The sequence below is a fragment of the Osmerus eperlanus genome, chromosome 22, assembly GCF_963692335.1.
Source record: "Osmerus eperlanus chromosome 22, fOsmEpe2.1, whole genome shotgun sequence".
Classification (NCBI taxonomy): domain Eukaryota; kingdom Metazoa; phylum Chordata; class Actinopteri; order Osmeriformes; family Osmeridae; genus Osmerus; species Osmerus eperlanus.
The window spans coordinates 10,700,757-10,724,516 of record NC_085039.1 but is presented as its reverse complement, the minus strand read 5'-3'; the positions used below and the strand labels follow the sequence as shown (position 1 = coordinate 10,724,516).

At 46.6% G+C, this 23,760-nt stretch overlaps 1 protein-coding gene across 2 annotated transcripts; it reads left to right on the top strand.

The window, feature by feature from the left end:
- Positions 1 to 242: 242 nt before the first annotated feature.
- cnnm2b (cyclin and CBS domain divalent metal cation transport mediator 2b) lies at positions 243 to 21,165 on the top strand. Of its 2 annotated transcripts, XM_062448511.1 has the most exons (8): positions 243 to 1,895; positions 14,615 to 14,758; positions 15,360 to 15,497; positions 16,786 to 16,955; positions 17,932 to 18,025; positions 18,574 to 18,636; positions 20,212 to 20,390; positions 20,826 to 21,165. In XM_062448511.1, the coding sequence occupies exons 1-8, from the start codon at positions 413 to 415 to the stop codon at positions 21,114 to 21,116; spliced, it is 2,562 nt and encodes an 853-aa protein (XP_062304495.1). In that variant the 5' UTR covers positions 243 to 412; the 3' UTR covers positions 21,117 to 21,165. The 2 variants fall into 2 exon arrangements, with proteins under 2 accessions (XP_062304495.1, XP_062304496.1); XM_062448512.1 differs by lacking the exon at positions 18,574 to 18,636.
- The last annotated feature ends 2,595 nt before the right edge of the window (positions 21,166 to 23,760 follow it).

Sequence of the window (23,760 nt, the reverse complement as noted above, 5' to 3'; positions counted from 1 at the left end):
TGAAATAAACACGTTCACTCGCCAAGCAAGCTATGGATCTGTCGCTTTCATTATGTATGGGTCGAACCAGAAATCCATCAAGAAAAGTCACGAGGAAAGTCCTGTCTCTAGCTTTTTGTATGAGGTGCGCTTGTTTTGGAATTTCATTTGTCGGAACGGCCGCGAACACCCCGCCCCTGTCCAGTTTCTGCACTGGATTGGATACAGCCCTAGCCTGTCTAGAGAACATCGGGGGAGGCACGAGTTCGCACATAGCCCTGCGCTCTAAGGAGTAATCAGTTTTGGACGCGTAGTGAAGCCAGGCAGGTCCCGATGCAGAAGTCACGGCAACCCTCGGCGGAGATGAAGGCGGACTCCAATTGGCTCTGATTTTTAAAAGCCCTTTTCATTCAAGAGGTTGCCCATTATCAACATGGCAGAACCGTCAGCCCCAGAACCCACTGCAAAAATGGCGTCACTTAGCCGGGTTCGAGCTCTGACGATGATTTTCTTAACTGTCAGCGCCTGCTTGGTTACCCCGACAAGTGGCAAGGAAGGGTCCGAGGACATGATTATCATCGGGCTCCGACTAGAAGACACGGACGACATTTCCTACATGACTGGTGGCTACCTGCAGGTGAGTGAACGATCTCCAGTGAAATTGAGGGTCTATGGCCAAAACCTTAACAACGAGACCTGGTCCAAAATTGCTTTTACGGAACACGAGCGAACCCGAGTGATTGGGAGCATAGACAGCACTTCTGGGGACAACCAGAGCCAGGAGGAGACATCGGGCTTGCACCCTTGCGGAATCAGGACTTCGGATATAATCATCAGGCCTGGTATCATCCTCAGTCGCAAAACGTCTGGAATAATTGAGATAGACGTCAAACCACTGCGAAAGACGGAGAGGAGTAAAGCGTATTATCTATGCATCGCGGCCTCGACACCTGCCGTGGCCGGGCTGCATGATCCATGGACGGAGAACACCTGGATATATCACGATGGAGATGACACAAAGGTGGTAGTTGTCGAAGAGAAGAAGTTTCTCTTACCTTTCTGGCTCCAAGTAATTTTCATCTCCATGTTACTCTGCCTGTCGGGTATGTTCAGTGGGTTAAACTTGGGGCTGATGGCACTGGACCCAATGGAGCTCCAAATAGTTCAGAATTGTGGCACAGAGAAGGAGAAGAATTACGCCAAAAAGATAGAGCCAGTCCGGAGCCAAGGGAATTACTTGCTTTGCTCCCTTCTCCTAGGCAACGTCTTAGTGAATACAACGCTCACTATCCTGTTGGATGATATTGCGGGTTCCGGATTGATCGCAGTGGTGATGTCCACGATTGGAATAGTAATCTTCGGAGAAATCGTGCCCCAAGCCATTTGCTCTAGGCATGGCCTCGCGGTTGGCGCCAATACAATATTCCTGACCAAGTTCTTTATGCTACTCACCTTCCCAGCTTCCTATCCGGTGAGCAAACTTTTAGATTATTTGTTGGGCCAGGAGATAGGGACTGTGTACAACCGGGAGAAGCTCCTGGAGATGCTCCGGGTCACGGACCCGTACAATGATTTGGTCAAAGAGGAGCTGAACATCATTCAGGGCGCGCTGGAGCTCAGGACTAAAACCGTGGAGGACGTGATGACGCCGCTAAGGGATTGTTTTATGATTCCAGGTGACGCCATCCTCGACTTCAACACTATGTCCGAAATTATGGAGAGCGGCTACACGCGCATACCTGTTTTCGAGGGCGAGAGGTCGAACATAGCGGATCTTTTGTTCGTCAAGGACCTGGCTTTCGTTGACCCTGATGATTGTACCCCGCTGAAAACAATAACTAAGTTTTACAGTCATCCGTTACATTTTGTGTTTAATGACACTAAGTTGGACGCGATGCTGGAGGAATTCAAGAAAGGTGAGGCACATTTCCATTGCTGACAAGTGATGGTTATTCAGTTGCAGGTGATCACTGGTATTCATTCAATGTAGGAAGGGGCACCCCTAATGGACAGTCGTTTGTTTACCAGAAGGTTTAAATGAATGAATGAAAGTAATGAATGAATGAAAGAACAAGTGTTCGTTCAGTTGTGTTCAGCACAAATTCATGGTGCATGTGGGCTACTCTGACACAAATATTTTTTTTGTTTGCGTGTGTGGGGGAGAGTAGTTGGGGACAAACATCTTAAAAACTACATTTTCAGGAATTACAGGTATTCTGGCATTCTTCGCTTCAGTAGTCCACTGCTTCTCTGACTCCACCAACATCAACATGGAGGTGCACCTGTTGTGGCGTTTCCTGTAAAGAGAAGGAGGAGGGCTTGCGGGAACGGGCTGTTATCACTCTCCATCACTTCCATTGCGTGCTCATGTTCACACGGTCTCCCCTCTCTCTCCCCGCTTCTCCCTCTCTCCTCTCCGTCTCCATTACTGCCTCCCTCTCTCCCTCTATACTCGCTCACACATACTCAAACACCCAGACACTATTTATATCTCTCTCTCTCTCTTTGTCAGCCCCCATCCCTGCCCTCCCTCCTTTACTCTCTCTTTCTTTCTCCCTGTGATTTGTATATGTATTAGGCCATGTGGGAATGGTGCTCCGCCAGTGCTAGTGTTATCAGGTGAGGGCATCTTGTTTGAGAACCTGCTTAAATCCCTCCCCCTTGTGCTTGCCTGTAAGTGATGGTGGCGATAACTCCTTTTGTCCAGCCCCTTGGAATGCAGTAATGAATAACTGCCCCTAACACCCACCTAACACAGCTTTGATAAGGTGTTACAGCCCACTGCTAACCCATGGCCGGTGCTTTCACCATCCTGTCATCATGGAAGATCGTGACCGTGACCCCTGACTATCTGTCCCACCCGGCTTGACAGTAGTGACTTAACTGAGCGAGTCTTTGCATGTGAAGGATATCTTTACAAGTGATCCTTATGTAAACAAGAAGAAGGGACACTCATTGAACAGTAGAATCAAAAAGGGAAGTCAAAAAGTAAAGTTGGACTTCTTGTCGTAAAGTAAATCCCAGTAGGGTAAATAGCAAACCAAGAGCAGGTCAAACAGAAAGATTTACATTTAGTCATTTAGCAGACGCTCTTATCCAGAGCGGCTTACAGTAAGTACAGGGACATTCCCCCGAGGCAAGTAGGGTGAAGTGTCTTGCCCAAGGACACAACGTCAGTTGGCATGACCGGGAATCGAACTGGCAACCTTCGGATTACTAGCCCGATTCCCTCACCACTCAGCCACCTGACTCCCCGGATGCCGGATGATTTTCTATGAGCGGTAACCAGGGTCCATGAGTTCTTGGGCTTGGCCCTGTTCCAGAGGGGACGATACCGCTACCGGGGGTTTGGAACCAGCGACCCTCCGGCCACTGATTAGGGAGGCGTGGGGTCAAAGTTCTGCGTCAATCCGTCTGGAGTCACGGCACACACTCGGTTCAAAGTGCTTTGTATTGTTAAGTCATTGTTAATTAATTTGACTGCCACTTGCGGAGCAGCGTAAGCATAGTCGTCTGAAGTTCTGGCCGTGAGGGTGGGGAGGGAGGTTCGAAATAAATAATGAAATCCGGCATGGAAGGGAGTTTAATGGAGCACCTGGAAAGCCTGATTTGTTTCGCTTTTGATATTGCCGTTTGTGAGAGAAATCCTTTGTCCTTGTGCTCTGTTTGTGTTTGCGAAAGATGCTTTCAGTCTCTCCTGGCGCTGAATTAATCTGAAGAGAAGAATATTGAGAAGGAGCACAAAATAAATAAACTTAGTAAGAGAAAGCACTGTTGGTGGTGGAGGTGGAGGGGGTGGGGGTGCTTTCCATATAGTACACATTCTGGTCTAAGCCCTGGGATCACTACCACTGTACAACCTTTCAATCAAGACAGATTAAACATACACAGAAAGTTCCGGGAGACTTCGGAACCCCCGTAAACAATTCTCCGTCTGTGGTAGAAACATTTTGTCTAACAGTCAATGAATAGGTTTGCATGCGCCTTTCAGCAGAAATACAAGAGGTATAATCCCAAGGAACAAGGCACGTCCTTTATTTTTTTGTCGAACTATGTTAAACATTTCTCAAATCAACATTGACCCCCAGTTTGAGCACCAGTTTGTGAAGTCAATATTTTGTGAGAGACTGTTATCATGAGGGGGCTGAATTAAACAAAAATAACGATGTAGTTGCATATGACCAGGTATGCTTTGCCTAGAGAAAACAGGGTGTTTGTTTAGCACAAGGAAGACTGTAATTTTACCCAGCGGATGTACATGACTAGTGTAGGGCACACACATACTTACCTTATTCCTGAACTCAGTGACCTGGTTGTCCATTGGCCCAGTGCCAACTCTCTTATCAGTAATTTACACAGTGAGTTACAGGACTTTATGCCAACACATAATACAAGAAATCATTCCCCAAAATGCTTGTTTTCGCACCTTCTAACCTCTCATTTGTATCTGTAATGGCACACAGCATTGCCAATATATCAACTTGGCTTTTGCTCTGTAAGTTACCAGAGTAGTATTGCATCAGTGTTCACTTGCTGGTGATTGAGAAGGAGGTCTCCAGTGTAGCGAAGCCTACATGAGTCCTGGCACGTCTTGAACTAGTTCCCCCTTCTGCAATATAGGCCAATCTATGCTTAATTCAGACTCAATTGCCTCAACAGCGTCCTTCCTCTGTCCCTTTGTCTTAAAGTGAAACCCGTTCTCCGCTCCTCTTTTCCTTCCCAGCCACCGTATTACACTGAAACCATTTCCAGCGCTGCAGTGATTCACCACGACGGTTGTCGTCCCCTTTCGAGGTCCCGATCATTCGTTGACGTGTCCGTCTTTGACTTTCTCGATGTCGAGGAAAGCTTGTTTGAGCGTTTGCCTGGTAACACTTGTGCTAACGCCGAAATAAGACGTGGGATTAAGTGGCGTCATGTTGGCAAGAACAGGAACGGGAGCCAGTGAGGGATACCCCTTTGAACACAGTCTGGTCTCTCCTCCTGGGGTTATCTGGTTATCTGCACTGATCACTCTCTGATCACTTTACATACCTGATTACTTTACATACCTGATTACTTTACATACCCGATTACTTTATGTACCTGATTCCTTTACATACTTTGTATGTAAAGTACCGGGGACTCATGTCAACCTGGTGTGTAGATCAAGAGCCTTAAATCTGAAAAAATTGTGAAAAGTGACTTTTGAACCCTTTTTTTTGTGGAAGGCTATGACTTTTGATTGTAGGGGTCGGAGTTCATTCTTATTTTTAAGGTGATCATTTTCAAGTGTCCCAAGGTGAAACTCTGATCAGTGTTCCCATGTCCCTAGTGTTAAAAGCCAGGCTTTTCCAATGGCCTACATTCTTCAAATTCTGGTACAACATGGAGAGGGACTTAAAACCTGATTAGTACCACAATCGAGGTGTTTGAATCTAGCCCTGAATACGCTTGGCAAAGCCTGTCTGATCTGGCATTACAACTTTCCTATACGTTTCCCGTTCCCATGCCTCATACTGACATTCACTCAAAGGTGTGAATGTAAAGGTTAGTGCTTTTTGTTAGAAAACCGTATATGTCATAGACACAATGTCTCCCGAATGTACTTATGAAGACACTTTGAAAAAGTTATTTAATATGCCATTATGCATCATGGTATTACAACTGCCAGTCTTATGGTATCACTCATGCAAACAATTGGTAATCGCTGTCAACTACTAAAAATTGGCAATGGTTTGAGGAGGCTTGATCCTCCAAATGTGCCCTACTTGGCAGGTCTGTGTTTAGCTAGAGGAAGGCTGAAATAATGGCTCCAGTAATGTGTTTGCTGCTTTCCTTGTGTACTCGTGTAACTGAGACAATAATGTTACTGTAGCGCATGATACAAAGCAAGGAAAGAGGAGCCAGAAGGATATCTTGATCAAACTTTTGCATTCTCCCCTGGACATTTTCAGTATATGCTGAAAATATGAAAGAACTATTAACTAAACAAATGAACAACAACGTTCCTGATCATCCACAACTGAAGGTTAGTACATATTTTGAATTAGCTATTAATTAAACATATTATGTTGACAGTTAGTTGAGCATCTATTGCAAAGCTGGCGGTCGACAGTTGGACTATCCAAATAAAAGATCAATTTCTTTTTTGAGTTTGTCACTTTTTACTTTTATGTAGTGGTAGGAGTCAAAACAGTATCTTCCAACCAAGTTTCTCTTGCCGTTCCCTTGTCCAACCCTTAAAGAGAAGAGCTCTCGATCTGTTTTGTGTAATGCTGTATGAATGGTCTTCTCATTACTGGGTGCCAAGAACCTTGTACGATGGCCTCTTGAGTCACTTCAGTGGGGGTCTTGAATGAATGAATCTCACACTGTTCGTGTCGAGTGAGGAGGAGAATTTACAGGTCGCACACATCTTCAAGGACAAATTGCAGAGATACTTTGAAGCCGGCCAATGAATGAAGCTTTGGCGGACAACTGAAGGCTGTTATCTTAGATGCAGTCAAACTAGTGTCCATTCACAACTTTAAACTGTACTCTGTGAACGCTCTCTCTTATGAATGAAGTCTGGTCTAAATGTACACAATGTTGTTGCAGGCCCAAAAGTTCCTGGCAAGAATTCGGATCGTATTTTACAGTCCCAGTCTGTCTACTGCCAGTCCTACAGTGTCATTGTCCTGCTGATGTCATGAGAAACATGAATCCGATGGTCAGTCCATCCTAGGAGGCAGATGCTGTGGTTCACATCCTTTTAATAAGTCTATCCAATAAGTACTTACGGGTTCTGAATTCCAGTTAAAGTCTGACGAAATCCTTAGGAACTCAGGAATGACCAAGAAGCTGTCACGCCAAGTGTAAGATGTAAGCAAGCATCCTCAGGCGAGCTTCACTTTGTTTGCGACTGAGCCAAAATAATAGATACTTAATGAGTGAACTAATACTCAATGAGCAAGCGATACTTGGTCACAGTGGACAGTTTGCTTAATAGCGCTACTTTGTAAACATCAGCAGACATGTGTCTGTCTTTAACCTTGTTCTCTTCACTCCGTGTGCCAAACAGAGAGTGTTTAGTCTCCTGTGACTCTGTTTTCACTAATAAACCAGTTCAACTTCTCTTTCTGCCAAGTTTCGGATTGGATAGGACTTTTATTGATTTTGACCGAGACTGTTGAAATTGGAGAATACCTCTGTGTGGAAGTCAAAAAGGAAGCACTGTCTCCACACCCCCTTCTCTATCGAACGGATGAGAATGTCCTCGTTTGATGAGTTTGATCGAGTCCAATTACAGGGTCCAGCTTGACTTTCTACGTTGTACTGGGATGACCTACCATGGTTCTTCTGTAACCTAGCTTTTCGTTTTAGTCTTGGCAGATGACAGAGAGAGGCCGACTTGTGTTTGTTTTGCTTGCGGTTATGTCTTTGAGATATTATCATTATCGTTTTAGGCTATGCCTCTTTAGGTGCCTTACGTCATAGTTATGAAATGACGGAAATGGCGATAATTACTATAACTATGATGATGATGACGATAATGATGGTTATCATCATTATCTTTGTCTTGGTGGTGCAATTCAGAAACATAGACATCTGATGCAGACAGGCATAACAAGCATGTTCATTGACCCTATCATTTAACCTCTGTGGCTGTTCGTTTTGATGTTTTTGAACGAACGACCTCAATCTGCCAAAATGTTGCTCTTTTCAACTTTCAGTAGTGTGTCAAAGAGTAAAACACGACTCTTTCACTCTCTCGCTCGCTTTCACTGTCTCTCGCTCACCGTAACATAATCCCCACTCACTCAGTGGCAGTCACTCACTCTCCCTCACACACAAACACACAAATATATACAGTAGGTCCAGAGTGGTGTTGGACCTGCTTGAGCAGATTCCAAGCCGATCTAAGCGACTCCCAGCCAGTCCCCCAGGCTCCGTCCAACACACTCAGAAGAAGCGACGCGCCACTTGCTCTTGGGATCATTCAGCTACCCCCCCCCCCACCACCCTTTCCTCCGCCTCTCTCTCTCTCTCTCTCTCACTCCATATTGTCCTCTTGCCCATTTCCCTGGCTGTTGTAAATTACAAGGGACACAAACCTTCCAGGCCTAATGCCCTGCCGTGGAAGCCATCCAAGCTTCGGTTTTGGGAGAGAGAGAGAGCCAGGGAGGCTGGCTTCATTGATAACACCAGGCACACTGTCTGTCCCTCCATTTAGAGAAGAAGAAGGAAAAAAAACACCACCCCCTAAAACAAGGACGGGGACCCAGAAGGGCCAAAAAACACCTCCACCACTGCTTAAAAATCAGTCGAGAGATTTGAACAGTGTCAGGCAGAGTATTGACCTTAGCTTCTTTCGAAGGCAGGATGGCAATCTAGCCAACTACTGTATCTCACAGCTACCTAACAATTGGCAGAATGTTTGAGTAGTCTATCTCGTGAATATTTATGTCTGAAATTCCTAAGTTTTGCAATGTCCATGTTTGCTTTAGCACTATGTGAGATGTTCTGCTTAAGTTATATGCTCCAAAACAGTCACATTCCCCCAGCTTAGCGCAGGAGTTTTTTTTATTAGTGCTTAGCTGTTACTCTAGCTTTAGGGATTTCACTCAGGGCTAATTGTTTTTATTGAGGTATTAATTATTAGTTGTAAAGCTGTAAAACACAGAGAGCCAAGAATGCAAATGTTTTCCGGTTTGTATTGCTCTTCGTATCATCTCCAAAGAGTAGCTGAACTATTTGATGCATTACACCAAAGTGTACAGCCAATTCCTGATATGGTTGGTTACTAGTGTGAGCTTACACGTCATTGAAATATTTGACTTCCATCATTTTGACCCTGCAGTAGTAATTTGTTTGTGAGAGTAACGAACGGCCATTCAAGAATCTGTATTCTGACTGAACAGAGTGTCGTTGGTGTCTGACAAAGCTTCATCCAAACAGGAAGTTTAAGACAACTATTGATTCAGCTGCGTTGACCATGCAGAACAGGCTGAAATATGAAGGGAATATCAATGAACAAGACCGCTTGAAACGAATCCCTTTAGAGTGTCGCAAGGCAAGTCAAATGCTGTAGCGCTGTTATACCGTTGCTTAAATTATTTATCGATGGGCATAGTGCTTAGCGATTCAAAGATGACTTTAAAAGCAGCCGTCACCTGACTATCTGCCCATTCATTTCCATTCTCCTCCCTTCACCAGTTCCTCTTTGTGGTTTTTCAGTCTGTGACTAAGAGCCACAGGAATCTCCTGACTGGGGACTCTTAAACAACAAATGCAGCCAGCCACGGCCACAGCCTCTTTGAATGAACGACAATGTCATTCCAGTGCGTGTGAGTGTGGCGCGTATTGTGTGTGTGTGTACGTTTATGCGTGTGTGCATTGCGCGCGCGTGTGTCGGGAGTCGGAACACCGTGGCCCAATAGCAGCAGAGAGATCTTGCGACCAAGGCCTCTTATTGGTGGGAGGTGGGTCAGCTGTGTTAACCTCCCTGGGTTAGCCAGCACTATTAATCCATATCATGCTCAGTGCCAGAGTGTTGTTGGGTAAACAGCGGCCAAAGCAAAGTAAGAGGCCTAGGAGAGTCAGAGGCACCATGGCCAATCGGGCGTTCCCACCATCTCATCCAGATCGAACCATTTTTCCATCCATTAATCCGTCAATCGATAAGTGATTTGTGCAGGGCTCTGTTTTGCAAGCATCTGTGTGTGGGGGGGTTCCCGTAGTTAGTATTGACACGGGCGAAATCTGCAAGGGGTTTGTGGAGAGGCAGAAAAGCTCGCTGGCTGGACTAAAACCTTGAGGAGACCTCATAAATAGAGTCAGGTGGCTGAGCGGTTAGGGAAGCGGGCTAGTACTCTGAAGGTTGCCAGTTCGATTCCCCGGCACTTCACCCTACTTGCCTCGGGGAGAATGTCCCTGTACTTACTGTAAGTCGCTCTGGATAAGAGCGTCGACTAAATGTAAATGTAAAGCCACTTACACAGGAGATCCCCTTCCCCCCTGCTTGGTGGGTTCAGCTGTCAAGCAGTAGTTCAGTGGTGAATCAGCCTATTTCCCCAAACTGATGAGGTCAGGATATCTTTTGGGTTGGAGACACAGGCTTACTGTATATGAATGAATCAACTGGATAGATTGTGATACAGAGATAGAGAACTACACTTGGGAGATGATAGGGTCAGCGTGTTTGTTGATTGAGGGTTCCTAATCCCGTCGGTTTGAGATAGAAGGTGATCAGATCTGTTTAAAGACTTTAACTTGACATGTACCACTTAAAATGTTTTATTGTGGCGTGTTTCCTGTGTCCACTGGTATGATAAAGTCTGTTGCTGAATCTTGAAGCCCAAATCCAGTGACGCACCTTCTTATGAACGCCCTAAGAAGTACCGGTACTCACTTTACTGATTTCTTTTTTGGTCTCATTCCCTTGACAGTGTTTCAAATGTGTTGTGATAACATCTTAAACTGCACAATCCATTACGTCTTATTATAGGACACTGGAGTCTAGCAGCCTAAACATGAGCAAAACAAGATGCTAAAAATAGTGGATTTGAAGTGACTACAGAGGAACGTGAGTGTCCATTTCAATGGAAAAATGGGTCAAAATGGCTTAGCTGGAAACTTTCGTGTTTTTTTTTTCATGAGACAGATTTAAAATAAGACGTTATCCAATGGGTTCCCATTGCCCTGAGATTACACTATATTTGTCAAAGCTCAAATATTTGGAAAAAGAGAGAAAAGGGGATGTGTGTGTATGTGGACGTAGCCTGTACATGATGAGTGTCCGCGACAGATACTAACCCCCACCCCAACCTCCCCCTCCTCCACCTCCCACCACCCCCTCCAAGTCTTATGTGTGTATTTATAGTAGGAGTTAGGTTATGGAAAAATATGACAAAGCTACATTCCATAAATAAGCTGGGAATGGTGGAAAAGACTGTGTGGGTCTCTGAAGGGCCGCTGACGTTCTCAGGCCTCGAGGCCTGGAGACATGGACGGTTGGATGTTCGCTGTGATGGATGGTTGGTGTGAGAAATGGTTGGATGGTTGGTGTGATGGAGGGTTGGGTGTTTGGTATGATGGAGGGTTGGATGGTTGGATGTTTGGTATGATGGAGGTTGGGTGTTTGGTATGATGGAGGTTGGGTGTTTGGTGTGATGGAGGGTTGGGTGTTTGGTATGATGGAGGGTTGGATGGTTGCATGTTTGGTATGATGGAGGTTGGGTGTTTGGTATGACGGAGGTTGGATTGTTGATTGTATGGTTAGCTGCTTAGTCAGTTGAATGGTTGTATGTTTGCCAGGTTGGCTGGTGTATCCCCTGGATGGGTTAGGGTTAATTGTGATGCAAGACCTTAGAGTCCACTGATCAATCTAGCAAGGTGTGCTTTCTCAGTATATTGTATAATAAACATGTAAAAGCTAAGTTGTCACAAATGTACTGGGCCATGGAAACTTCTAACCTCTGGATGTCAAGTCGGTATGCAGATTGACATTTGACCAGGTCTTACAACAGATACTGTATAGATGACAACACTCTTCACAGTAACACTGGTTGAGAAGTAATCATTTAATACTATTACATAGCCATCTAGTAAAAACCTAACTGCCATCCAAAATGTCTGCAGAGAGTGTGAAGTGTGCTTGTGAGTGTGTGCGTGTCCCCGTCTCTCTAATCTGACCAATGAGGATTGATACTCCTGGCAGCAACTGACCGTGTGCGTGCGTGTCTGTGTGTGCTTGTGCGACTGTCCATGTGGTGCACTCGCATATCACCAATCTTTTGATGTTCGTCCCAGAAGTGGGCTGCTTGGGTCTCTTACTCTATTGCTTAAGTGGTCCCCTGTGTCGAGCGCTCCCCAGTCAGACCCTGGAAGCATGTCGGCTAGTTCACTAGTCAAACAGCCGGGAGTCCCAGATGTAGCCGTAGTCGTATAGAGTTCGAGACAGTAGTCCTCGCGAAGGACACACTCTGTTCGAGGACCCTCGGCCAATCTCCGCTCTCCCTGGGGTCAGGTGGTCAGTGCTCCCTCTTCTACCCGCCTCCCCTCTGACACAGAGTGGAACAGTAATTTTAGCAGCCAGGCAGCTATGAATAAAATGCGTGTGTTTGTCTTCGGCGTATTTCTGGAAGACGTTAGACGCCTTCTTCTTTCCTGGCCTCTCGCTCCAGGAGCAGTTTTATTTTTGGTGGGAAAGTGGAAAGTATGCAGTCATCTTGTGGGACAGTGAGACAAAGTGATTCTGAGAGCTGAACTACTGTGTGAATGGGCAGGCTATGTGTGCGTGTGTGTGTGTGTGTGTCTTTGTGAGAGACAGAGAGAGAGAGAGAGAGAGAGAGAGAGAGAGAGAGAGAGAGAGAGAGAGAGAGAGAGAGAGAGAGAGAGAGAGAGAGAGAAAGAGAGAGAGAGAGAGAGAGAGAGAGAGAGAGAGAGAGAGAGAGAGAGAGAGAGAGAGAGAGAGAGAGAGAGAGAGAGGGGGGGGGGAATCCAGCCTACAGTAAACAATTAAGTTATCACATTACCCTGAGAATCACAAAACAGTTTGTACAAATTGGGTATAGACAGGAATCTATGGGACAAAAAGTGAACCCCTTTCCTAAAAGGGGCACCAGAAACATTTTGTGCATTGGAAAAACATTCAATAACTTTCATGGAACGTGTTTCAAAGCCTCCTTGTGGGATGCTTACAGTGTAATTGACTTCCTTTCTCCTCTGACATCCATCCAATTCAGTTACACTCCTGGGAGAAAGCCTTGGAGAAACATCAGATCAGAAGTTAAAAGTATGTTCTCGTGATTTCCAGAAACTACCAATCATTCATTGTCGTTTTTCATTCGTCCTTGTTAGCGATGTCTTTTCGCTTTCCCTGCTTTTCCCCTTTTCTGAATGTTCATGGAATCAGTTGTAGTTATCAAGTATTCTAAAGCAGTGTCAAGTTTGAGGTTGGTCCATTGGTTCCTCTGCACTGGGTAAGGTCAATCAAACACACCCAAGTCATTGACTCATGACAGAGCATGAGGTGGGCCAAACGATTCTATAGATGTAAATGGGATGGGGATAGCTCTGTGTTAAAGCATTTGACAGCACATGAAAAGGTTGCAGGTTCTTATGAACAAATGAACACATAAATTAATCTGTTTCTCCAACTGTGTGTGTGTGTGTGTGTGTGTGTGTGTGTGTGTGTGTGTGTGTGTGTGTGTGTGTGTGTGTGTGTGTGTGTGTGTAAGTACGTCTTCACAGGTGAGAGCTTAGCATTGTGTGAGGAAAGAGACGTCAGGCTGACACACATTCCTCCGGTCTTGGATCCAGAAGGATCCGCCAGAGAAAGCTCATGCTATGCACATCACAAAGTGCCCCGCCCTGTTGGCATGGCAATGCTACGTGCTGTGGACGTTCGTCTGCTAGTCTTTCAGCTGTGGCTTAGGCACTTCTGAGTAATTGCTGGAAGACTGGACGTGATTGCTTTAACCCAGTGGGATTCAATTGACTTGTGCTTTCATTCTAGTCTGTAGCTAATCACCCCTGGTGATTAGGTAACCTACTAAAGTCATCCCGCAATGAGATTGAGCTGCCACACTTTCATAAGGACATTCTGTACCTGATATGAATTTGCAGCATCCTTTGTTAGGATGGCTGTTTTTAGATTGGGATCGAAATAGATTTTCTGTTAATGTCGAAACTTTCTTGTTATTTTTACATCACTTTGTCAACACCAGGCTGTCAAATGTCAACACGAAAGCACACATACACACACACGCACACACACACACACACTGTCACTCTCACTCACACTCTCTCGGCTCGAGCTGTAACACACAGATACACACACACATTTATACACATGCTCCTATACACACTCAATGACTAACACACACACACACAAACTCACACACACACACACAGGTTTTCTTCAGTGTTTACCCCGTATCCCATCTGCATGTAAACGACTGGGCCCGATCTGATCACAGGGCAGCAGGAGAGCTGATCGGAGGCCAGGGAGAACATCGCCCGGCACCGAATGGAAACTTCATTTCGCAGCGGCTAATATTAGCCCGGGGCCTCTGGAAAATTCCTTTTAAATGATCACAAGCTGAGAAAAAGGCAAAGAATTTGTTTAGCGTTTTGCTTGACAGTATTCTGCACGGCGGAAAGAAGGAGAGAGTGTGTGTGTGTGTGTGTGGGGGGGGGGGGGGCGTCACACAGGAGGGTCCTGGGAAAGCAGATGTGGTCTCCGCCCGTGTTCTCGGAAAGGGATGCGGACGGTGTCCTGGTCATCCTTCGGAAAGCAGTGCCAGTGTTGGATCGTGTTCTCAGGGTTAGGGTTCTGGCGTGTCTGTGAATCAAGTACATGCGTTCCCCCTTAAGTTCTGAGAATCAGTACGATATCACGCAACATGACTTGCCTTGTCACGTTGAGAGTCATTTTTTTTACACTGTATAGGATAGTAAGACATGTTGTTGAAACCAGACTTGGAAATCTTTCTGTAACTTGAAAGATCAGAATATGTACTACTGATATGATTTTTACTGTCATCTGACAGGAATACAGCTGTACTGTATATCACATACATTGACTAAACGCCTGTGTGTGTGGGTATGTGTGTGTGTGTGGGGGGGGGGGTATATGTGTGTGTGTGTGTCTGTGCGCGTGCTCCCCCAGGTAAATCCCACCTGGCCATTGTTCAGCGTGTAAACAACGAGGGGGAGGGCGACCCATTCTACGAAGTGCTGGGCATCGTCACCCTGGAGGATGTCATCGAGGAGATCATCAAGTCGGAGATCCTGGACGAGACAGACTTGTACAGTAGGTGCCCGGACAAGCTGACAGTTTACCCGCCTTACGGTCGTGTTGGAGGCTTTACAGTAGCGTGGGAGCAGAACTGATGGCTTCCCCTGACTGTTCGTTCATGTCGCTTGTTTTTGCTGTTCCACCGTTGACTGTTGGAACGGTCTCTCACCCAGCTTCTCATACTCCAAGTCACTTTCTACTTCACGGTCACATAGTTCATTAACTGTCATACCGTATATGGTACTGTGTTGTTGCCATACTTTGTTAAACACGAGCGCAACTCAACACAGTGTAAAGTGTGACTGTTGATTTCCAGTTGTTTTTCTGTTTCTGACAGAAAATATAGTGCCCTGAGTAATGCCAGGAATGTGTTAAGCCAACAATGTTGACCCCCGCTGTTTTCAGCAGTGATTGTTCTTGAGATGGAGCTACTATATCTTTAAAAAAAATACATAGCGTGGGGTAACTAAAGTTTAGCGGTCCTTAAACCACTCCACAATCCTACTGCACGTAGCCTGACATAGCGTAGCCCTGGAGAGTAACTTGAGTAAACTCGTTTTCCTAAAAAGTTTTTACGGCTCCCCTCTCACCCATCCGCTTCGATTTACCCCCTCAGCTGACAACAAAACCAAGAAGAAAATCACCCATCGTGAGAGGAAACAGGATTTCTCAGCCTTCAAGCCCACCGACAACGAAATGAAGGTTAAAATATCACCTCAGCTCCTGCTGGCTACCCTGCGTTTCCTAGCAACAGGCAAGTGGGCTGCGTTGCTGCTTGACTTCCCCCAGTGTGTCCTCAGTCCCTCACTGTGGAGCGTGTGTGTGTGCGTGTTGCGTAGAAATGTGTGTGTGTTTGTGTGGAAAACCGTGTGTGTGTGTATAGAATGCGTAAGTGTGTTTTCTGTGTTGCTAAGTGAATGTGAGGCCACTAATTTATGTGTGTTTGTGTGCGTCTTTACGGCAAGCGTGTAGGTATGCGTGGGCTCACACGTGTGTGTGTGTGTGTGTGCGCGCGCACTAGGAGAGGAGAGGAGGTGCTAGGCCTCACGGGAGCGCTACACGGGATGTCTGAAAGGCCGTGCGCGCGTCTAAGAAACTTGGCCGGCTATTTGCTTTCATGTCATGAACTCAGGGTTACAAGTTGCGATCTTAGCCGCAGCTTTACAAACACCACACTGTTTGTTGACACTATTTCCACAGTGACATCACTCTCAGGAACCCTGTCGTCGGTGTTCTCACAGAAACAAGTCTGGTTCCACATACCCCAGCTTGAGTGTAAAATGTGAAAAATCTCACCCTTAGCCTGGGAAATAAAGTTCCATAGACGGACCAGTGGAATCCGGCCACAGTAGCAACAGGGGTGTGTTCAGTGAAGCAAAACGTTGCATAATGTTGCAGAGCTGATAGAAAAATGTCACATGCAGACCTGATGCTACTCTTGACAGATGAATCCAACCAGGGTCCACACTGCCCCTATCCACCCTACTTGGTTAATCTCTCCGAACACAATGGGGTGCGTTCAACCAGATAAAACGCTTTCAACAGATCAAAAAAACACCATGTTGAACTGACATGACTTCTGGCTACCAAGAACACATCTCTATCAGAAGTTCTGTAATGCAACATGCACACGCTCTTGAACAGGCCCCAGATCATTAGCCAGTGCAGTTGGATTAGGGCAGACCTTCGACCTAACTGCTTAGCTGTGCATCGATTCCAAAGACTATTAGGGTGCTCAGGTTGTGGCAGAGCCAGTGGACAAGTGACACATGTCACCGCCGACGGTGTCAGACACCTGATTTGTCCGTTGGGGTTGGCCTCGACCAATGAGACCAAGAGGAATTATAGTAGGAGGGTACGTGGTCAACTGCTGAATTGGAATGAATCGTCATGTGGCCCTTTTGTGTTATTGGCGAAACAGTGGCTCATTACATTATAATGTCCCTCCCTGTCTCTATATAGAAATATAGAAATAATATCCTCCTTCCCTCCCTCCTTCCATCCCTCCCTGCCTCCCTCCCTCCCTCCTTCCCTCTCTCCAGAGGTGGAGTCCTTCGGGCCGGTGCAGATGTCGGAGAAGATCCTGCTCAGACTACTGAGGCACCCCAACGTAATCCAGGAGCTCAAGTACGACGAGAAGAACAAGCGGGCGCCCGAGCACTACCTCTTCCACAGGAACAAGCCTGTGGACTACTTTATACTCATCCTGCAGGTGGGCGACGGGATGTGACAGGGCAGGGAGGAAAAGTAGTTTTTAGGGGCGGTAACTGTAACGCTCGTTTCCTTGGTGCTAGGGAGGAAGGGTGGAAAGGGTGGAAATATCATTGAGGTTCGCTTGATTTATGATACATGACACTGACTTTGATTGTATGCTAGATGCTCCATTGCATCCACAAGAACAGTGGTGGAGCAAATCAAGTGCACCTTGTAGGAGGGTGGAGGAGGATATGGGTCTCTGTCAGCCTCAGGATTATGTTCCACTAACTGTTTGTTTGATTGTTTGTTTATTTCGGATCTCTTTTAGCCCATGACTTGGGCTAATCTTCAGAGTCCGCACAGTCTGGAACACAATACTGATACTGAGTGGACAAGAACCAGGCAAATACACAGACATCCAAAGTATGAATGAGAAAAAGAAGCACCGAGAAAAAAATAAAAATAATCTGAGACTGACTGTATGTACAGTCGTGGCCATAAGTTTTGGCAATGACAAATGTTGTGTTTTGCAAAGTTTGCTGGTTCAGTATTTGAGGAAAATGTTTTCACATGTTTCTATAGAATACTGGAATCACAATAAGGCACATTTCATATTTTTTTTAGCTTTTTGGGGCGTAAATTTTCAATATATGCGAATAGTCTCCTCTTTTACAGCAGTCAATGTGCTCTTAAAATCCAATCAGAAGCATAGAGTGATTTCACCTGGCTAGAACTAGTTCACGCGTTCTCCTGTGCTGATGATATGACTTACTGAAACTATGTTAGCAGTCATTTTATGCCAAGGACCAGCAAGCTTTGCAAACACAAAATGTATGGCGCTCCCAATACTTTTGGCCACGGCTGTAGCTTGTACGAAACAATGCACTTTGACCCATTTCTATTTGGCCATGTGTACATTCTCCCCAAACGTTTGAAAGGAAGAAGTGAAACAAGCTCCTGTTTGATCTCATGAATGCTCTCATCCTCCTCAGGGGAAGGTGGAGGTGGAGGCAGGGAAGGAGGGGATGAAGTTCGAGGCGGGGGCGTTCTCCTCCTATGGGATGATGGCTCTCACCGCGTCGCCAGGTAAACAGACACAAACCTCATCCCAAACATCCTGACATCTTTGGACTCTTCTCCACGTCCTTGTGTCGGACACGCACTTCATTAAAACGACAAACAAACTGGCAATCGATTTTTGCATATAGGGAAATAGCATTTTCCAGAGGATGTAACTGAGATGTGGAGTTGGATGCAAGTTGCAGCAGGTCCGCCAAGTCTAAAGTGAGCATCTGAACCAACGCCTGTTGATGTGGCGGGAAATAGCATTTTGATGAGCGGATCATCCAGTTCTTTCTCAATCTCTTTATCATCTGGGACTTGTGAGACACCTGCTGGTGAGAGAGTGTCACTGCACTCCTCCCCTCCCCCCCCCCCCCAAAAAAAGGGGGGTTCAACCTTAGAACACCGTCTTCCTTCTTGTGACGTGATTGTCTCCCTTTGTCTACCCTCCTTCCTTTGTTTCTCGACCCCCTCCCCCCTCCCCCTGGCACTCCTTTCCTCCCTCCTTTCCTCCCTCCTTTCCTCCCTCCTTCCCTCCGCCCTCCTGCTCTCTCCCTCCTCCTCATCTCCAGTACCTCTCTCTTTGTCCCGCACCTTCGTGGTGAGCAGGGCCGAGTCTCTGGCAGGATCTCCAGGTACGGTGTTCCCCTCCTCCTCCTCCTCCGCCTCCCCTTCTTCCTCATCTAATACCACTCAGCGGCCATCTTGGCCTCGTCCGTTGACACTTTTCCACCTAACCCCGTCGTAACCTCAAACTCATCGCCGGCCGCATGGGGAATGCTCCCTCGAGGGTCCCGCATCAGTCATCCACTGCACGCGTTCCGAGAATGAAAACTAGTGTGTGTGTGTCGTGCACAGCCAGCATGCTCACAGCTTTGTTGGAGATCCACGTCGGTGTGTTTGCTTGCATGGGCCTGCTTGACTGCACTCACATGTAGGTTCCTTTGAAGTTTGCGCCACTTGGACATTTTGTGTTGTGTGAACACCCAGCATGACATGATTTGTTTGTTTTGGATCTTATGTGGCGTGTAAGAGAGAGTGTGTGTGTGTGTGCCTCCAGGGTTAACTAGAGTCCTCCGTCAAGTGGGTGAATGGTGTTGCAGAGGCCTCAGAGTGATAGGGTCGGGCTGACAGAGTTTGGCTCCTCCCCCTTAGCCTATTAACCCGCTGACTCTATAAACAAGACCATGACTTAGAGCCCCCTGCTGTGCCACTGCAGCCCACACACACACACACACACATACACATGGAAGCACTTAACGGGCGAACATGCACATGTACTTTCACCCCGCGTGCACCTCCACAAACCCCGACGTCCTCGCCACGCGCACGCCACGAGCACGCCGCGCACTCTGCTAGGAACACAAACACACACACCTACATACACACTCGCGCACACACGCCTACAAACAAACACACCCTTTCGGGAACACCCGGCGTGTGTGCATCTGCGGCGCAAACGCGCACACAGGCACGCATTCGTCCGTGCCCTCTCGCCGACGCGTGCTTTCTAGCGCGTTCGTACGTTCGCCCGGCCGCATATCCACATACGTGTGTTCCACCCGTCCAGTGAGAGCGGTAATCTCCCAGGGTCGACACGGCAGGTCTCTGGCCCCACCGCTGCGCTCCTACACGGCCCCACACCCACACATCCAGGCCCCGGGATTACATACATTCCAGCATTAGAGTCGTTAGCATTAGCACGCTGGCCCCGAGGCCAGGCCCCCTTTTCCACTTTGTTGTCGCCCTCCCTCCCCCCCCCCCCCCCCCGGCTTCTTTAAGGAGTGGAAAACATAAGCTGGCTTTAATTAAAACGGAGCGACGTTTTCTGCCTTTGTGTGTTTGTGTGTGTGTGTGAAAGAGAGAGAGAGAGAGGGAGGGAGAGAGAAACTGGGTGGGGTATGGGTTAGCTTCAGGGGGGAGGTGACCGCCTGCCATCTCAACGTAGAGCTTCACTATAGTTCACTGCAGGTTGCTTCAGAATAGGGATATATGTTATCCAACATGGAATTTCCAGCAAACATCTGTTCAATTCTACTGGCACAGTAAACCTTTCCTGCTGTTGAGAATGAAGTCACACAGTCACAGTACGTGTAGGCCTAGTGAGCTGTCTTAAGTCCTGTCACTCATTCGGACCGAACCAACGCTAGACTCCAGGTGTGTTCCCCGCTGGCTCACTGGTCTCCCTCTGGTCTGTGTACCTGTTACAGAGAACAAGTCACCCCCTCGTCCGTTTGGGCTGAACCACTCGGACTCCCTGAACAGGAGTGATCGCATAGATGCCATCACGCCCACCCTGGGCAGTAGCAACAACCAGCTGAATGCCTTCCTGCAGATCTACGTCCCCGACTACTCGGTCAGGGCTGTGTCCGACCTGCAGTTCATCAAGGTGAGCTGAAAACACACACACACGCACACACGCGCCACAGGCAGACATGGGACATCATACACACATGTACACATGTACACATGTACACATGTACACATGTATGCACACTCATAAAATATGACATACTCATCTTTGGTATAATTCTGTTCCTCAGCAGAATTGTACCAGGTGTTTTATTGTACACCCCAGGAACATCCTGTATGTGCCAGGCTTCGGTCAGCAATCTGCCGAATAAACGCCATCGCAACCATCCTTATCTCAAGTGTCGACCCTGCGCCGACCCCCCCCCCCCCCCCTCCATCTAGCATGATCCGCGCAAACGCTATAGGCTAGCTTCATAACACAAAGTCATGTTTCTCACCCGTCTCGTGTCGTGCCCCTCTCGCAACCCCCCCCATGCCGCCGCCCCCCCCCCCCCCCCCCCCCCCCCGCCAGGTGACGCGTCAGCAGTACCAGAACGCCCTTGTGGCGTCCCGCATGGACAAGACGCCCCAGTCGATGGACAGCGAGTACACCAAGATCGAGCTGACGCTCACCGAGCTGCGCGACGCCGTGGACCCCAGCCCCGTCGCCGCCGTCACCCTCCCCCCCGCCGCCGTGCCGCCGGCCGCCGTGGGCAACGCGGCGGCCACGGAGACGTCCAACCTGCTGAACCAACAGCAGAACTGCGTGGGCCACAACAAGGCCAACCACAGCCACGGCGCCCACAATGAGGGACCCATCTAGCCCCCCCCCTGGACTGGGGGAGAGGAGGGAGGCCGACCCCCCCCACACACACACCCACCCCTACCCTCTGCTCTGGGTCTGTATGCTGTCCCCCCCCAAACTTGAGCTTCTAACCTTCCCTATTGATGGAGGAGAAGTAGGGGATGAGGGGAAAGGGAGGACAGGGGGTGGAGAAGGCCCCCACCCACTTACCTGGCCGGGGGGAGCCTGCCCAAGGGGGCTGGCGGGGGAAGGGGCAGTACTTTGTGGGGCGCCTAACCTCGACCCCCCCTCCCCCCCTGCCCCAAACCCTCCTAAGACCCCCCCCGCCTCCTGTAAGTGTGGATGAGATGTTTGGACAATCACCTCCTGTGACTTTGATAGATGGGATGACTGTCAGTGTGCATGCCCACCCAACCTGTCCGCTCTCAAGGCCAAAGACTTTGGTCCCCCCTTTCCAGATATACCAGAAACATACAAACACACACACACACACACACACACATAAACACACACATGCACACACACATACAATTTCGGAATCCATCTCTTTCCGTCTCTGTCTATACTACCTACGAGTCTCTCTCTCTCTGTCACACACATTCACTCACACACACGTCCACATACACGTTTGCTCGTGTTTACTCACACCCCCACTCGCACACACACGCTCGGACACCTTTCCATCTTCAGGGACTGATTAAATAACGACAGAAAAGACTTCAGGCAAGCACCAGAGCGAGGAGACAAAATGGTTAGTCAAAGACTGTAAGGGGAGACCGCTTTGACACGCACCATGAAACCCACAAACCAAGAACGTTTTCTTGTATTTATTTATTTTATATTTGTATGTATATATGTGAGCTTGGAGATAGATATGACATCTAGTGGCATACAAACACTCATGGGCATGTACACAGATGTTTGTGTGTCCTACATATGTCATATCAAGGACCTGCTACATATGTATGTGTAGTTTCACAAACATGTATGTATATGAATAGGTGAGGGTCTTTTGCATAAATGTATATTACAGATCTTGTTATTTTTACTATTACCCTAAATCAGGCTTATGGAACAGTATCTTTTTCACCTTTTTAAAAATCACACTATTGCCTTTCAAAAAATCATGATTAATTATTTTAACAAAGTGCAATGAATCACATTCTATTTAAGAGATGATTATGAATTAAAGAATCACTGTATTTTAAATTGACAGTTGTATTTGTATGTATGTACTGTAAGTATGTCTGTATATTCATTTCGAAGAATTGCTGAGCTGAAAATGTCCACTGGTAAAATGGTCGTTGGTCAGTTTGCAAATAAATAGTCCTTTTTTATGTTTGAAGTATAATGAACATACACCCTCTGACCTCACTTGAACTTTGATGCTGTTTCGTTATAAGACGGATGCATGTCTTATAAGAGCTGGTTGTCTGACAGATCAGGTTCATTCTTTGACTAAAAGCATCGATAACCAGAATATCTCCTTTGTGAATTTAGTCGAAGACTAAAACGTAATCGTTCACGTGAATCGCCCTACGGTTTCTTAACTGTCGTTTTAGGAGGTTAGGGGGTGTATGGGTAGTGCTGAGTCAGCACTCGCACATGTCCAAGATGTGTCCTGTTGTTGCCAGTCTTATGTATAATCAAACTTGATAATTGCACAGTATTAATGACCTCATTTAACACGTATCATCGACTTTATCAGAATGCAACCGCGGCATCAAACTACGTCCATGAATGACTGTCTGTGGTGAAGAGAGCTCCCCTTTCTAACTTTGCGTGTGTGTGTGCGTGTGCATGATACAGTCAGATTCTAGCTCATGTTGAGCTGAGTGACATCCATGTAGTATTTGGTACTGAATAAACACTTATTAAGACATTCGCTCTGCATTATAATGGCATGTTGAAGTTCTGCTCTAGAAAATCCCTGATTTAAATCCTACCCGTTATTTGGTCAATTTGAATTTTCGGAAATAGTGCTCAATGTGTACAACTGATGTACTGTATGGATGTACGTTATTGTAAAGTAGACATTATTTTCTTTTAAATCTTAGCCACAAACTGATTGTTTCTTTCACTTAAATCTGCAAGGGAATCTTTTTTGTTGTTGTTTTTTTTTGTTTCTCTATTGATTTCCAGACTTATCACTTGCTTTCTTTGGGAAACACTGTATTGAGACCCTGATGGATGTAAATTCAAATGTAAAGTCCTACGTTAACTGCAATTAGAGATATATCACTAAGATAGTAACTATGAATTTAATTTTTCATGTAGATGAAAGGTGTTTTCTATATTGTATTAATCAACATCTAAAATAGCTTCCTACATTTTTTTTATTTCCTTGTCTATTTCAATTTTTTTATATTATCTTCTAATATAAATATATATTGACCCAATTCACCCTAGATCTGCGTACATGCACGCTGCAGCTTTTTACCATAAGATCGTTGCACATCTGCCTCAAAGTTGTGATTCAGCATGACAACTAACTCCCTTATGCTTATAATAGAAATTCCAACTTCTGACCACTAGTGGGCGCCATTTCTCTATGTCTGAATCAGTAAAACTGAGCTACTGAATGTAAACAAATTACGTAAACGTACAGGCCTGGCCAGTTTCCCACAATCCACTCCACAGAGGTGTCCTTTTGATATAAACA